The sequence below is a fragment of the Lactuca serriola genome, chromosome 7 (genome assembly GCF_051521515.1).
Source record: "Lactuca serriola cultivar US96UC23 chromosome 7, Lser_US96UC23_V15, whole genome shotgun sequence".
Lineage (NCBI taxonomy): Eukaryota > Viridiplantae > Streptophyta > Magnoliopsida > Asterales > Asteraceae > Lactuca > Lactuca serriola.
This window is the reverse complement of record NC_136414.1, coordinates 171889669-171907748: the sequence shown is the minus strand read 5'-3', so window position 1 is coordinate 171907748 and position 18080 is coordinate 171889669. Positions and strand designations below refer to the sequence as shown.

General features: G+C 33.0%; 1 protein-coding gene across 1 annotated transcript; it reads left to right on the top strand.

Moving 5' to 3' along the window:
* The first annotated feature begins 15120 nt into the window (after positions 1-15120).
* On the top strand, positions 15121-17462 carry LOC145064831 (exopolygalacturonase-like). The gene is made up of 4 exons (XM_079012200.1): positions 15121-15452; positions 15762-16067; positions 16440-16949; positions 17035-17462. The coding sequence occupies exons 1-4, from the start codon at positions 15318-15320 to the stop codon at positions 17254-17256; spliced, it is 1173 nt and encodes a 390-aa protein (XP_078868326.1). The 5' UTR covers positions 15121-15317; the 3' UTR covers positions 17257-17462.
* The last annotated feature ends 618 nt before the right edge of the window (positions 17463-18080 follow it).

The following is an 18080-nucleotide window of genomic DNA, read 5'->3' as shown; positions in this document are numbered from 1 at the left end:
TTGCACTTTAAAAGATTTTATTTCCACACTTTTATAATAGATATTATTTATTTTTTAAAGTAAAACAACTATCATTATATAAAATTTTAATTTATATTGATTCGAACAAAATCTAGTTATATATATAATCAAAATGAATAAATTATATATATATATATATATATATATATATATATATATATATATATATATATATATATATATATATATATAAATTACAAGTCAAAGCTGAATCACTGTCGTATACTATCAATCTTTTTATAAATTATATCATTAAACAATTATAACTAATTAAATATTCGAATACAATTAACTGAAATTAATTTTTATATTATTCAAAAACATATTTATTTATTAACAAAATTACATTAATAACACATTTAAATAAATAATAGTAAACAATCGGTTATAATCAATTGGAATTAATTGCTATAATAATATAGCTTTAATTATTTTAATGATGTGGCAATAAAATAAAAATGGAAAAAAATAAGAAAATGACATGTGAAAACAAAAAATTATGAGAAAATTACATGTGTCATGATTAAGGAGAATGTACCATTTGGCAAAAATATCTATATTTATTAGGATAGATTACGTCGCCAGATGATCAGATCTCTAAGGTATCTAACATCAAGTCGTCTTGATATTATGTTTAATGTATGTTATTATGCTAGGTTTCAGGCGAATCCCCGTGAACCACATATGGTAGCTATAAAGAACATATTCTGATACCTCTTGGAATTTGGTATCCATCCAATTCGATATTCTTTGTGCAAGCTTATTCTGATGCTAATCTCGGAGGATGTGGCCTTGATCGTAAAAGCACTTATGGGGGATGGCGGTTTCTAGATAACAAGCTTGTTAGTTGGTAATCTAAGAAGCAGACATGTGTGTCCTTATCAACAGCTGAAGCTGAATACATTGCAACAAGATTTTATACGTCCCAAGTAGTGTGGATTCAGAACCCACTTAGAGACTATGTAATTAATATGAAAAGAATTCCTCTCTATTGTGATTCCAAAAGTGCTATAAGAATTTTTCAGAATCCAGTGCAACACTCCAATACAAACCATATTGCACAAACATATCACTTCATAAAGGATCATGTCGAGAATGGAAACGTCGAAGTTCATTTTGTTAGATCCTCAGTCCAGTTAATTAATTTCTTCACAAAGGTCCTTCCTATTCAATCAAATTTAACAAGCGTTAGGAATATGATTAAACAAGACTTAGTTCCGAAACCAACTTCATAACTGTTAAAGTAACTGATCATATTCCGAATGGTTCCGAGCTTCGGAATGTCTCAGATTTTACTTTTCACATTTCGAACGATTCCGAGCTTCGGAATGTTTCGGAATTACTATTCACATTTCGATTGGTTTTGAGCTTCAGAATGCATTGGATGCTACCGTTCTTCATTTCAGAACGATGCATATCCTTTGTAAATTAAGTCTCTTCCGATTGATTCCAAGCTTCAGAATGGCTTTGAAGTTATTGTTCATTTTAGTTTCTGAATTCTTTTGTCTTAGTTATTTCTCTTCATTTCTATTTTTCATTTTTTTTCTGAAAAATCAAAAATCACAAAAATATATATTTTTTTAATTTCTGTTTATCTTTTTCAGAACATCAAAATTTATCAAAAGTATTTTTCTTTTATTTCTATTTTATTTCTTTTAAAAAAAATTCAAAAATACTTTATTCGTTTTTGTATTTTCTTTTAAAAAATCAAAAACACCAAAAACATGTTATTGTCGTTCTTTTCTCAGGTAGATTTTCTCCATTACCCTAATTCAGAATGATGGGGCAGGTATGATTCCGAAACTATGTACTAGCTAAGCGTCCCTAGAAGCATGTTGCTGCATGTTGTCCCAAACCTCTTAGACTCTATGTTTGACGCCTTAATGTAACTTTCATTCCAATCACTTCTTCCCAATCACGCTATCAAATCACATAAGTCATTGAGCTACCTTACTCTTCTCACATTGAGTAAAGAGTTTCTTGCTTGGTCATTCATTTACAGCAGGAATACAATATCTTCTTCGGAACCAATCTATACAATTTCTCCATCAATTTAGTATTCATAAACGTAACCCTTGAGACTCTCATATATTATCATTGTGGTTTATGGTTACACAACATCTGTGTTCATGATCTTAAAATTGTTATCAACATGATTTTGAGTGAAACCCAAAATTCGAAACCTACTTCTGAATTGACGGTGAACAACTAAATGTTTTAGATATTTTCACCAATTTCACCTTGATTCAAGTCCACAATCTCTTCCACATTTCTAGATTTCAGGTTCAATCTTTGTCATAGAGATTCAAATCCAAAACCTTTTTAAAGATTTTTTTATTTTGGAATTTAAATATCTTTATTCTGTTTCAGACTGATGAAAAACAAGAAAGAATCAGATTTGTTAGAAGTGAGGACACCAGTAGATGAAGAAGACCTAATATTTTCTACCGTTTATGTATTTTTTTCTAATAATATACCTTTCTACTAAATTGTTTTTTTTTTCACTTTTTGGTTTTAGGTATGTCTGAAGAAATTTATTTGGGTTTATAGGATTTGGTGGAAGAGTCATATAGAAAAATCTTCTTGAACGAGCTTGATGAAAGTTTCCTGCTTGTAGCCTCAAGTAAGTTGACCTTTTCTTTCTTCAACTCATTTTTACTCATAGTTACAAGCTGTTATGGTTTAAGTTTTTGATGAATGGTGTTCTTATAGAGATGTTATGATATTATCTTCCAAAAACTGAAATGTTATCCGGTAACATATTATGTCTTATTATTGAGCAATAATATACTTGAACTTTATAGACATATTGTTTTTATGATTAAATGGTGTTTATGTGGACAACAGGATATACAAAAAGCGAAATGGTGGGGATGGTGAACCTTGTGCCTACAATGAAAGTTTAGAAAAGGAAAATCAGATCGAAGGTGTTGGAAAATATAGCATTGTCAAGACCCAATCTACATAGGACAAAATACTAGAATTATCTCTGGTAACTCTAATTTTTTGAAGTTTTGATTCTATTTGCATCCTGTTTTATTCTGGCTCTTTTTAATAGTAACAAGAATAAATTATGTATTTCAGGGAAAACGTCTTATCTTCGTTGGAAGGCATTAAAAACTGAAACAACCAAACATGTGACGGCTAGTTTGTATATTTTCTTTTTGCCTTTCTCCCAAATAGTTAGGACATATGACATGCGATTTTGTTAATATGTAACTATTTTAATTTTTTTACCACATGCCATAATAATATTTTTTATGTTGCAGTTTTGACTGTAAAATTGTGTTTTTAGGGCACTCGAACCTATGAATTTTCATCTAATATGTCAGGCTCGCCTCGGAACATGTATGGGCTGAGTGACTTCATATGGCCAGCAAATGCCAAAGGGCCCGTATGTCTACAATAGGTCCAACTTTTAGCAACCAAATTTATGTTTTCTAAGTAACCAATGATAATGTGGATCCCATCACATTTTATTTTAGGTTCACTTTTTAATTTTATATACTTTGCTGGTGTCAATGTCTAAGAAGTTCTAAACAAGTAATATACTTTGGATGACAGTTTGATGCCAATTTGAGATGTTCAATTTAAGCCAATTTCTTTATTTTTATCCATTTGTATGCGCTTCTTGGTGGTTTGTATTTGCTTTCAGGTATGTTTTAAATTTGATATGTTTTGTAGCATAGAAAATTAGAATTATATCTTAAGTAATCTTTAAAATCGTTATCCTCTTCTTTGATGTTATTCGACATTTTTTCTTGATTTGCATGTATAGAAGAAAATGGTCTAAAGGAGATGAATCATGAGAAAAAGAAGCAAACCTTGAATATAATATAGAATAGAGAATTTAAAAATTATGTGCTTTTGTTGATTTTCTGGATGTGGTTTTGGAACATATGGATTTGATTTGCTGGCATATGCTTTATTTTAAGTTGTGTGTCTGCAAGATCTATTTAAATGTATGTGATTGTATTGTATTGTGTGTATGCTAAACTATGTATGTAGCACCCATAATCAGAAAGACCAAGAAAGGAACGGAAAATCCTAAGTTAAAGGGTCGACTCGTCGAGTCCAGGGAGGAACTCGGCGAGTCGGAGTGGGATCCGGGGGATTGATTAAGCAACCGACTCGGCGAGTCGGAAAAGAGGACTCGGCGAGTCTGGTCTGAATTGGGAAACCCTAAATTTGGGACTTTGTGCACTATTTAAACATCTCATTCTCCTTCTATCAGCCTCATTTGTAGCCCCCATTGTCCAGAAGTTATCCCACAAAACCCTAGTGCTCTCTTTGAGTGTGTGAGCCAATATTGAAGGATTTAAGTGTTCTTAAAGCCTAGAAGGAGAAGAAGGAGTTGAGGGTTCAAGAGGAAGGTTGTGGGTCCAGAAGATTCATCTCTTTTGCTGCTCATTTTTGGTAACCAAGTTCCTTCTTTGTCTTGTTATTTGTTAGATCTCATCATGTCCCTCTTTATGAGATTTTGGACCAAGCATGATGCATTTCAGGATTTGGACGTCCTCAAGATGGATCCCTTCAGCCCTAGGTGTGTTTTGGCCTAGAGACCCATAAAGTATCAGTTTGTGGTGTGTGGGTAAAGCATCTTTTCCCCAAGCCCTAGCCCTAAAGTGTTTTAAGCTCATATCTCCTTGGTTTCACGTAAAGTTTGCAACTTTACGTGAGGAATAGACTTGGGAAGAGTGGATCTACAATTTGGAGCCCCAGCATGGCTCGAAAAGCCACTGTATGGATTAAGAACTAGAGCGACTCGGTGAGTCACATGGGTTGACTCGGCGAGTTGGATGAAGTTCGGCAGGAACTCGGTGAGTTCGAAGAACAACTCGACGAGTCTGTTGAAGATTGCCTTGGACTCAGCGAGTCATGTCGCGAAACCCCAAACCCCTCGAGTTAAGACTCAGATCAGTGTGTTGAGTGAGGACTCAGTGAGTTGGTCAGGTCAGAACTCGGAAATTAGTAGACTCGGCGAGTCAGGGGCTGACTCGGCGAGTCGAGTCGCGAATGAAAGGATTCTGAGCCTGGGAACTCGGCGAGTCAGTAAGCAGACTCGGGGAGTAGGGTTGACCCGGAAGGTTAACTTTGACCAGGGTTGACTTAGCTGACTTTTGGAGGGCAGTTAGGCTAAGTGTTGTATTGATATTGGTAGCTCGGAGAGCTAGTGGAGCAGTGGTTCAGGGAATTGTTGGTCAGCATCCAGAGGGGTTACCAACAAGTTCAGCAGTACGAGGTAAGTTTCCCTTTGTGTGAATGGGTCTACGGCCACAATTCCGACCCATGTAGTTATGAGTAGGAAGACCTGGGGGTTAGCCCTAGGCGCAGTATGCTAGAATGATATTCAGGACCAAGGTCCAATGATAGCGGGCGGGTGCCCAAGTAATGGTTTATATTATAGTTTATACTTATTGTATGTGTGATACATGTATGTGCCTGGTAGGGAGGTGAGTGTGGGCGAGGTCCCGTATCTCATCAATAGCAGAGTGTGGACGGTGTTCCACATCTCATTAGCAGCAGAACAGGGGCGAGGCCCAAGTTAGGGAAAGAGCGAGTGTGGGCTAGGCCCGTATCTCATTATCAGTAGGAGCATGGATGGGGTTCCATGACTCATCAGTAGCAGGACAAGGACAAGGCCCAAGATAGGGGAGGCCTCAGGACAGGATTTATTAGTATATGTTAGCTTATGTGTTGTGATATGCGTATGTGTTAGTATATGTTAGCGGGCGAGGCCCAGTGACAGGCGAGGCCTAAGTGAAACAGATATGTATCCGAGCGGGACTCAAAGCCAGACAGGGCCTGGAGCGGCGGGGCCGTTGTAGCGGGCGAGGCCCAAAGTAGCGGGCGTGGCCCAGTATATGCTGTACGTGTTTATGCAGGGTATGTGGTAGGTTGGGGAACTCACTAAGCTTCGTGCTTACGATTTCGGTTTTGGTTTCAGGTATTTCCGGTGGCGGAGGGAAGAGCTCGGGGTGATCGCATGACACACACCATAGTTTAGACAGCCTGGGATGTTTTACTTTGATAATGAAAATATGTTTTGGAAATGATACTTTGAATTCATGTTATGACTTATGATATGTTTTTATGAACATGGTTTTGATAATGATTTAAAGAAAATTTTTGGTACGAATTTTGGGACGTTACAATATTTGTATGTATTTTGTTATTTGTTATTAACAGTTTTTTGTTAGGCACTGATCATGGATAAAATGACTGTAAACTTGTGTCAATATATTAAATCTTTTAGCATGGACTGATTGTTTGATGACATTGACTGAACTTGTGATAAGACCAATTGATTTTATATTCAATACAAAATACTAAAATGAAACAGGTAACACAAATGATATGGAATGAAATTAGCGGAATCTCCAATAATAAAGCACAAACAACAGTTTGCAATTCGGAACTATTATGTGAGTGCTAGATGGTTACAAAAAATCGATAAAAAATAACGGTAACAATGCGCTATTTATAGACCTACTGAGCTAAGATTCCAAAGATGGACAAGCCCATTTAAAAATTCCAAATACAACCAATTGACACAGCAAACAAAGCTTTAACAATCTCCCCGTTTATGTCAAATTGGCAGGAGGTCTTCATGGTTGTCTTTGCGCAACAAAGATCTTCGACATTATCTTCAGAAGAGAGCCCCGAACTGACATATACTAACGTATCATATTCCCAACACATTTGATGTCAGCGAAAGAGTTTTCTTTGGGAGCTTCAGCAGAGGATAAGATAGTTTTAAGAGATGAAGATGAGTATAGTTTTTGTCCCTTAAAAAGAACATGTAGTTCTGAACCACTTCACCTTCTTTTCTCTTGTAAACAATACTCCAATGCTCTTCCCGAATAATTCTTTTCTTCAAGTGCTGGATGTCTTTTGGTTGTTCTTCGAGCTTCAATATCGGCCTCTTCTTTAAAACAGATGCGATCTCAACATCTATTTTTGCAATTTCAAGAATATAACAATTTATCATCCTCTTCAAGTGTTCAACAATAGGCTCATACTTCTGAACATCCTTTTTTACAATGTGGAATAGAGATAACCAATCGTAGGGGTTCATAAATGGCAAGCCAGCTGATGTGAAATAATGAAGCTTGTGATTGGCACCTCGAAATCCTTTAAACTGGATATTCAAGAAGTATTTAGTCTGAATCGGCAACCTAACCTTCAACGCTATGATTCTCTTCATTCTCCAAGTCTCATACTGTGGTTTCGCATGCTTCAAGTAAAACGAAAAGAGCTTTCAATTTACTGCACTGTCATAGATCATGGATTTCTTAATCAATTCGAAACATCGAAAGAGAAATGCCCTCGGAGTGATGGGAAAATCAAATTGACATTCCACATCATTTGTCAAATCAAAAGAGGTAGTGGGATCCAACTAGAAGAGATTCAGATCCTCTATAGCTTCTTTCTGAATGCGCTCAAAAAACCATGTTGGAAATAAAGATTTTTGAGTTTCAGGAACAAGTTTTGTACTCTTAGACTCCGCTTCTTCTACCTCAAACTTCCTCCGAAGAGCATTGAGCTCGTCAAGCTCATTGTCACTTTTTTCCATAGCGATCCTTCCAACTCAGTCATTTTCGGATTTTCATCGTTGTCCTCTTCAGCAATCCCTTTTCCTTTGACTTTGTCTTTTTCCTGATCCGGAAGCTTCATTATCCTTCTGATCAGTCACAACCTTTATCTTTTCGTCCTCGTCTCCCCCTTGTTTCGTAGAATCCCTGCTTCCCGAAACACCTTGTATTTGATTTAGCATGGTGAAGACAGGTTGAATATTTTCAGAGAGATCCTGTCGAGCAGAGACGATGAAGGAGGAATTGCGAGTCTCAACGATTCGCATTAGGTATTGGTTAATTTCCAAAATTCACCCTTTAACTAAAGCTCTCTCATCTTCAAGTTGGGCAATGGTCTGGGTAGCATTCTTCAACTTCACAGACAGAACTTTGGTTTTATAAGTTTTCTCAGCTAGTTCATCCATTATCTTATTTTTAATGGCTAAGTCCTCTTGTAATTTTTCAATCAAGGTGGAGAGGGTTGTGTGCAATTCGACATTGTCTACCTTGATGCCTGCATGTATCTTTTATAGAGCTTCTTTCTCGGCTTTCAACAATGACCGAAACTATTCAATCACCTTGTTCATGTCAGCTATGTTATTGTCCGAAGAGGTTCAGAAATCATTCATGAATGATTGTACTTCTTGGTGTAATTTTTTTTACTTTTTTGGTCGTATCGGACATCCTCTGTTCAAAATCGCGAATGACTTTGGAGGATTCTTCAATGATTTTGCATTAAAGGAGGTAAGCATCTCGACAGTTGCTCTGTGAGTTGTAAGCAGATTCTCCTATTTTGTTGGAGGATTTTTCAATGAATTTTGCATTAGAGTAGGTGGGAATACTATTAGGTTAAAAACCTAAAAAAGTTTTGTGCCTCGCTTTGAGCAACTGTTCTCTTTGTGATAACCTTTTCATTGTGAAAACATCTTTGTGATCATCCTTCTTTTTTTGTTCTTGTTTACTTTTTTCTTTTTCTTCACTATTCATACTTGAGTGTATCTGATCAATACAAACCTTCATACTGCTAATAACATATGATCTGTAGGGTCACACCAATAAAAAGTAGACACTAGAATTAATATATTAGTATATGAGTTTGATTCATATTAAAATATTAGAACTCTTGAAATTATTATTTGATATTAATCATAATAATAAAAACATGATCATAAGTGTACGAATTATTATAAGTTTGGTACTTGTATCGTTTAATCATTAAATGATTTAGTTTTTGTGAAATTTATTTATTTAATTTAAAGAGTTAGATTAAATAAATAGACCTTACAAATATATATATATATTTGAAAGTCTTTATAAAATATAAAAGCTAGTTTTATAAAATAGAAGACTTGGAGTATTAAAGAGGAAAAAGAATGAGTGTTTGACTAACTCATCCTTTTCTCTCTCCTAATTTTGTATATAATCTTTCAAGACCATCTTTATGGGTGGTCCAATGCATGAAGAGGGTTTTGAATAAATCATAATTGAGTTTTGCATGAGTGGGATGATTAAAAGTAGTGAAAGGCTTTCATTTTAATCTAGCTCATGGCATGTAAAAAATTAACTCTCACAAACTCTCTCCATTCTCTCTCTGAGTTATCAGTTGGTAAAAGAAGAGAATGCATACTCTCTTGAACATCAAAATTCGTTCATGGTTGTTCAAGCTTAAGAGGTTGTATTTTAAAGAGTTGAACTAGGATTAATCTAGTTTTGGAGCTTATTGGTGGACTATATTTAGGGGAACTCTCATTTGGGGTTCTTGCCAACTTCATCAACCATTAACCTCCTGTGAGGATTCAAGGACAACAAATGTTGTTTATCCTCTTCCCTTCTATGGTTGATTTAAATCTTGCATGTTCATTTAATATGATCCTTTGTTGGATTCTATGTTGTTTAAGTTTTATTTTAATGACTTCTGGTTCAAACTCAAGAGTTTTATTTTTTGAAACTTGACTCTTGAACACCATGTTTCCATCAATTGGCATTGTAGTCTTCTTTACATGCATGCATAGATTTTATGATGATATGAAAATATTTGGTTTTTGAAAGTCGTGGACGATTTTAATGCTTGTATGAAAAATTCAAGCATGGCTTCTTTTGCAACATCCAAAGCTAGTTATAAGAGAGAAAATGTTATCCACTTTTCATTTATAACTACATGCATTTGATCACATTGATGTTTCCTTAGGAAAACAAAATATTATTTGATAATTTTTTATGATTATATGTGAATAACAAGCCATGGACAATGTATTTTTTGTTGTTGGACTTTTCGATATGGTTGTAATATTAATTATTTATTCAAATTCTTTGTAATAGTACCTAAGAGTTTCTTCATTTTTTGTTGTAAATATTTGATTAGTTTATAATCTTGTATAAGTACCTTAAAATGTAACTTGAAATGAAAATGGAACCAATTTTAAGATCGAAAAGCGTTGAAATTTATTAATTTTAATAGCAGTGGAAAATGCAACCTTTTTTTGTAAAATGTTGTTGAATGTGTTGCATAAGATTCTATGAAGCTGAAGCAGCATCCCCAAACGCAACCTTTAATAGTAGTTGAATGTTTTCACAAGTAGGAGCTTCCACAACTACATCTCTTGAAGTTTTTGGTCCCAGTTGTCCTTTAGGAAAAGGACTTGATATTTCATGTATGGCTCACATGAAATATCACATAGTTATGACTTGGTTTAAGCACTCATGTTTGTGTGTGAATATAAATGTATTGTTAGTTTGTTTGTATTGATGAAAATAGGTTTTTTCATGCTAGACAATCAAACAACTAAATACATATAATCATGGAGTTTCATATTTTCAAAAGAAATAATTTTAAACGTAAGATGATAAAGTGGATTTTTCAAATAAAATGAGTTTTACACTAAAAGTTTTCAAGATTTTCAAATTGTTAAAATGGGATAAAAGAGAGATTTTAAAACTCATGACAAACTCCAAGTATAAAATAATAAAAAGATAATTAAAAGGGATATCTCCAGAAAAGTCACAATATTTTGGCCAAATTTTTAATAAAGTCCTAAATTTTATTTTTGAATAAAAAAGTCATGACTTTTTCACATTTTGAATAGAAAACCCAAGAAACCGGCTAATTTATTTACTTTAGCTTTTTTTTGACCTGTTCAGCAGCTCATAAGACCCAGTTGTTAATTTTTCGAAAATAATGAGACTTTTTTCCAGATTTCATCAAAATTTTTATATAATATATAAACATATTTTTTACATATGTATATCTATTTTTAAGTATTTTTGTATTTTTAATGTTTTTATATGTAAATATTTACATATATTTATGTATGTTAAATATATAAATGTATTTTTTTACTTATTTATATGTATTTTTAACCATTTTACATATTCTTTTATGTATTTTGATGTGTTATTTTTTTATCTATTATGTATTTCTATGTATTTTTATGTATTTATGTATTTTTAAAGTCTTTTTATATAGATGTTTATGTATTTTAAATGTATAAACGTATTTTTTTACGTATTTATATCTATTTTTAAGTATTTTACATATTTTTTTATGTATTACGTATTTATGTATTATTTTAAGTGTTTTATATAGATGGTTTTGTATATTTATGTATCTTAAATGTATAGATGTCCTGTTTATGTATTTACATGTATTTTTTCAGTATTTTATATATTTTTTGTGTGTTTTTATTTGTTTTTTATGTATTATGTATTTATACGTATTTTTGCTTATTAATGCATTTTTTTTAGTTTTCTTATATAGATGTTTATATATTTTTATGTATATTAAATGTTTAATTGTATTATTTTTACGTGTTTATATATTTTTTACGTAAATATAATACAATTAAACATTTAATATACATAAAAATGCATAAACATCTATATAAGAAAACAGAAAAAATACATTAATATATGTTTACACTTAAAATACATAAACATCTATATAAAAATACGTTTATACACTTAAAATACATAAATATCTACATAAAAAGCTTAAAAAATACATAAATATGTAAATATATATAAAAATACATATAAATACATAATACATAAAAAGTAACAAATAAAAATACATAAAAAATATGTAAAATAGTTAAAAAAAAATACATATAAATAAGTAAAAATATACGTTTATACATTTAAAATACATAAAAATACGTAAATATATACATATAAAAACATAAAAAATACAAAAATACGTAAAAAAAGATATAGATATGTAAAAAATATGTTTATACATTACATAAAATTTTTGACGAAATCTGCAAATAAATCCCATTATTTTCGAAAGAAAAACAATTTGGTCTCATGACCTGCTGAACAGGTCAAAAAGGGCTAAACTGAATAAATTAGCCGGTTTCTTGGGCTTTTCTATTTTAAAGAGGATTAAGTCAAGATTTTTTATTCAAAAAATAATATTTATGACTTTATTAAAAATTTTCCCAAAATTTGAGACTTTTCTACAGATATCCCATAATTAAAAGACTAAGATTAGTTCCAAACACACAAACCCAAAATTTAATAAAAGATATTAAAATTTGAAGTAAAATGAACCAATAAATGAAAATATGATTTTCTTAAAAAAATGTACCATGTTTTATTGAATGCATGCAATACACATGATATAATATGTTTTTAAAACTATAATTATAAAACATATAAATCCCTTTAAACGTCAGTCCGTGTCGTCCTCTTAAAATACACCCACTCGTCACTTATATGGTCCTTATAGGATAAAGGACACCTAACTGCTTGGATTTATCTTTTGATGTTCTAAGTAGTTTTGAAATTTATAGTGGGATAAAGGCCACCTAACTAGTAGTTATGTGTCGATTATACATGCCTTTTAAGATAGATGACTTGATCTGAAATCTTTTGTGATAAAGGTTAACTAAGCATTAGAGATATGAGGAATAGATGGAATCTAATATGCCAATTAACAAAAGATTGTTAAGGATCCCATACAATAGGGAATTACATTTAGATGTAATTGGTAATCGCTACCTACCTTGTTGAAATAAATAACAGGATAAAGGTCACTTAACCAATTATTTGATTTGCAACGTTGGATCCTAGACTTTAACTAATTAGTTTTTATGGAAACAAAAGGTATTAGTTATTAATGATTTAAAAACATCAAAAATACTAAATTAACTTTGTTAAATTTTGTGGATGGCCCAAACTTCAAACCACCACAACAGTTACCTTCTATCAATCCTTGAGAAAGAGAAAATTAACCATATGAATTTTCTCCATTGGCACCTAAATTGAGAATTCTCCCCATGCTAGAAAAGAAAGTGTATGTTCTTGATGCTTATGTTCCCTATGAGCCTGCTCCTACTCCCACGGCTCCTTATAATTCTTAGTTGAAACATATATATTATTCAATTGAGATTGTGAGCCTTATGATATTCATGATGATACCAAACCTCTAGAAGGACCTGGAACATCTCCCAACTTATGACATCATTACCAACTGAAGGACATGTTACATTAGAAAACAAGGATGAAACGCTTTGAGACTGTTAGAGCGTTACATGGGTGTAAGATGGGAGAAGGACAAAATGTAACCTCACATGTACTCAAGATGAAGAATCACATTGATCATCTAGAGAGACTTGGTTCACTCATTTCGAATGAGTTTACTACAGACTTGATCCTCAACTCATTGACCAAATCCTATGATATATTCATCATGAACTATAACATGAATGGTTGGAAAAAACCTATATCAGAGTTACATGCAATGTTGAAAACTGCCAAGAAGAACATTCCCATCAAAACTACTCATGTTCTCTCAATTAGTCAAGGAGGAACGAAGAAACCCAAAGCCAAGAACTCCAAGGATAATTTTGTTAAGGATAATTGCAAAAAGGTAACCCAATCCCTACAAACCCCACAACCTCAGAATAATAAGGAAAAGGTAGCAAAAGAAGACATATGCTTTGAATGTGGTATCATTGGAAATTAGAAATGGAATTGTCCTACAAACCTTACGAAGTTGAAATAGAAGAAAGCTTAGGCACGCACTTCAGATATCTATGGGATAGCCCTAGAATTATATAATTTTTCCTCAAGTACTTAGGAATTCAATACTAGATGTGGAACTCATATTTGTAATTCGTTACATGGGTTCAGAAGAGTAGACAACTGAAGACAGGAAAAATTATACTCCAGGTGGGAAATGGAGAAAAACTTCAAGCTCAAACTTTAGGAGATTATCAATTACTTTTACTTAGTGACTTATATTTGACATTGAATAATGTTGTTTATATACCTAGCTTTACTAGGAATATAGTTTCAGTTGTACATTTGAAACAATCTGGTTTTACTTATCATTTTAATGACGATTTTATTTTTCCTTATAAGAGTGATATATTTTATTTTAATGCTAGACCTCTTAATGGGATATATGAAGTAAACCTAGATAGCTCATTAAAAAATAGTTCTATATACCATGCTAAACAAAGATAATCAAACATGATTTGAGTGACTCTTATCTATGACATCGTCGTCTTGGACATATAAACAAAGAACACATATCCCAACTTCAAAAGAGTGGTATTTTGAAGGAAAATAATCTTTGCTTATTTGATATATGTGAGTCTTATTTATGTTGAAAGATGACTAAAGTTCCTTTTACTGTTTCAAGTGAAAGAGCTAAGGATTTGTTAGGAATCATACATACTCTGGGTCCTTTCAAAAAAAATGTCTAGAAATAACATCTTTATAACATATGTTGTGTATTGATTATATATGATATGTGTAGGGTTTTTGTATTTTGAAATAACATCTTTAGTTAAGATATTTTATTAAAACAAGATAGCTTATGTAAAATATTTTATTGTGCTGAAATTTTCCACAAAAATATTACAATTTTTAAAGTGTAAAAAAAATTTAGTTCTGAAAAATATGAAATGTCACAAAACGTATCATCGGATAAAGATGGGGATGACAAATTGTTCATCATTGGTAGTGTAGAATATACATAATCTTTGAAAAACAATATATGATATTTGTAGTGTGAAAATAGAGAAATTAACCTTTTGTTCCTACATATCATCCTACCTAATTAAATGGTGACATGTGTAACATTTAATATTCAATTAATGAAAATTTAAAGATATTTTATGATAGTAATATAACACATGTCATTATTTAAATGGGTAGGAGGATTTGTATGAATAAAAGGTAGGAAGATATTTAATTTCTCGTGAAAGTATGGGTGAAATATGTATATATTTGTAGGTAAAAATTAATTTGTTTTAAAAAATAAAAGTTTTTTTTATTCTGTCAAATGGTCATATTACCATTAGCATTTCTCTCTCCTTTGAAATGCCTGGTAACCCAACCTACACCACTCGATAATCACCATGCTTTGGGAAGGTGATTACGTGTAAGATGAGAGTGCCTCTTCCTCTTACTCTGACGACCCATACGGCAAAGCCTAAAACAAACAAGGGCTAGCAAGTAGCTTGGAATTACAAAGGATTCAAGGCATTATCTATTTTAACCTTGGAGATAGAAATTACATACAATGAGAAACGTTTGTATGCAAAAACGATTTGGTGAAATGTGAAAGAATAATTCCCTAAATAAACTTACTACCTCTATTTAGGTATTTCCTATATCTCCTATAAATGGCCTGCCTTACCATATCTAAATTCGCTCTAATTAAAAACCCAAAAAAATAAAGCACACAACCTCGTAATAAGAACTTCAACAGAAATGGCTAAAGAAAACTTCATTCCAAGAGCAGTATTTTGTTTTTTTCTCATGGTATTGATCGAAAATAACCATGCTGCAGTCGTCGATGTAAAAACAAAGGGCGCCAAGGGTGATGGTAAAACCGATGATGGCCCGGTAAAATCTAAATCAATTATTTTTACATCTTGTTCTCGAGTTTATTTAGTGAGTAGAATGGAAAGCAAGAAAAGTAATTTAAAAGGAAAATTTGTTCTAACTTTTTTTTAAAGGGATGAAATGGATGCGGAGGGGAACACAAAAAAAAAAAAAAAAAAAGCTTAAATCCCACCCTTCCATTTTCCTTGTTAAAATAGCTTGAGAACAACGTGTTATGTTTTCATTTTATAAAATTTCTTACTCATTGTATACGTTGATTTGACGTTAATATTGGTCGGTTATTTTTGTGATCGATCGAGACTAATTTAGGCTATAATGAATGCTTGGAAAGTTGCCTGCGGAGGACCACCACCAAGCTCGCTTCTGATTCCACCGGGGACTTATTTCGCATCTCCTATTCAACTGAAAGGTCCATGCAAGGGCCCGATTGAGATCAAGGCCACCGGAGCAACCATCAAAGCCCCACCGGAGGTTGCAAAGTTCAAAACTGATGGTTGGATCGAGATAGAGGGTGTCGATAAGTTGACTATGACTGGTGGTAATTACGATGGTCAAGGCCAGGCAACTTGGAAGAGTAACAACTGCGCCTCTACCGGAGTATGCAAATTACCAGCTGTAAGTTGTCTTTCTTTGAAACTTCTCAATATTCCACGGTTAATATTAAATAGTCACGTTTTATTGTTAAAGATCGTTAAAAATATTTCAAGTTTTTAGCTTTATAGGTAAATATAACAACTCCACATTTTAAAGCTAATAAAAAGAATTGCATCTTCATAAATATGTAAAGATAATAATATGAAGTTTGAAAAAAATCCAAATATAAAAGCGAATGATTACGTTTCAGAATTCAATAGGAATTTATAATTAATGTGACATCCGTTCATTTGTTCCAATGATATAACATTGGGTTGGGTTGGCTAAAAACACACTCTATTTTACCATTTAGACAACCTTAATTAATGTTTGTGAGGCTTCTTTAATTGTCAGAATATCAGATTGACTAACTGCAAGAATGCAGTGGTGAAAGACTTAACATCCACCAATAGCAAATTCTTCCACATGAATATATTGGGTTGTGACAATAGCAAACTTGACCACGTTACCATTAATGCACCTGGAACAAGTCTCAATACGGATGGAATTCACATCGGGAGATTAAATGGGCTCAACATCACAAACACAAACATAAAAACAGGAGATGATTGCATTTCGTTTGGAGATGGAAGCAAGAACGTCCATATCGAGAAAGTGACATGCGGACCAGGACATGGCATTAGTATTGGAAGCCTCGGTAGATACCCAAATGAAGCACCTGTACAAGGAATCTGGATCAAAAACAGCACCATCACCGGCACTGACAATGGACTCAGGATCAAATCCTGGCCAGCTGGCACACCAGGTAGCGCCACTGACATGCATTTTGAAGATATCATCATGCAGAAAGTGGGAAACCCGATATTGGTTGATCAAGAATACTGCCCTTCTGGGAAATGCCAGGTATGTGCATATAATGATAGCCACACACCTACATTAGTTCTATTCACGTAAAGGATTGAGTATAGTCTTTGTTTATGACCACTAGAAAGGACCTTCAAAGACGAAGTTGTCAAACGTGAGCTTTAGGAAGATCAAGGGATCATCAACAACAAAGGTAGCAGTGAAGCTTATTTGCAGCCCAGGGACATGCCAGAATTTTGAGGTTGCTGATATCAATTTGCAAGGACCTGGGGGACCTGCCACTTCTGAGTGTAAAAACATCAAACCTAAAGTTGTGGGTCAAGTTGTCCCTCCGGCTTGTCCTTAAGTGCTTGCGGGATTTTCATAGAAAAAAAGTGGATCGAATCATTCACGAGTTGCCCAGAAAGGAATTTATATATATGAAAATATATTAAGTGCTTGAAATTTTGATGCACGATATTTGTTTTGGAGACTTTTATTTACCGATGGTACATATAAGCAAAATTTATGGAGTCTATATGTAGATTATTTAATGATATTTGTTATATTTGTTGGACCTACACCACAAGGAATGAGGCCTTTACCGATATTTTCGACAACTCTCCAGACGACATGTCGTCTGACAAGCCTATACCTATACCAACAACTTGCCGTTTGTACAAAGTCGTCGGGATAGCCCTGTCGGTAAAAGTGGAAAATGTTGTCGGGATAAATATCGTCGATACAGAGCAACCAATTTAGACGACATGTCCTCGTCAAAGGGTCTTCGAGACCGATTTTCGACGAAAAAGAAAAGGTTTACTATAAACCAATTCCGATGACCTGTCGTCTGTATAAAGCTCACCTTTGCCGACGACATTTCGTTTGGACAGGTTTAAGCAATACAGACGACATGTTGTCTGGAAAAGTGGTGGCAGACAACTTCCATTTTAACAATAGAGACACATGTCGTCTGTAAAAGTAAAACGGTTATTACAGTTATAAAGCTATACCAACGACTTGTCATCTGTATAATTTTTTATTATTTATTTATTTTTTAAATATTTTCATAGGTTTTGTTATATATACCAAACCTGTTTTTTTTACAACAATCCAAACAGTATATATGCAGAATAGTATCAAATACTTAATAATCATATAATATAACAAACCATTAAAACTCAATAAATA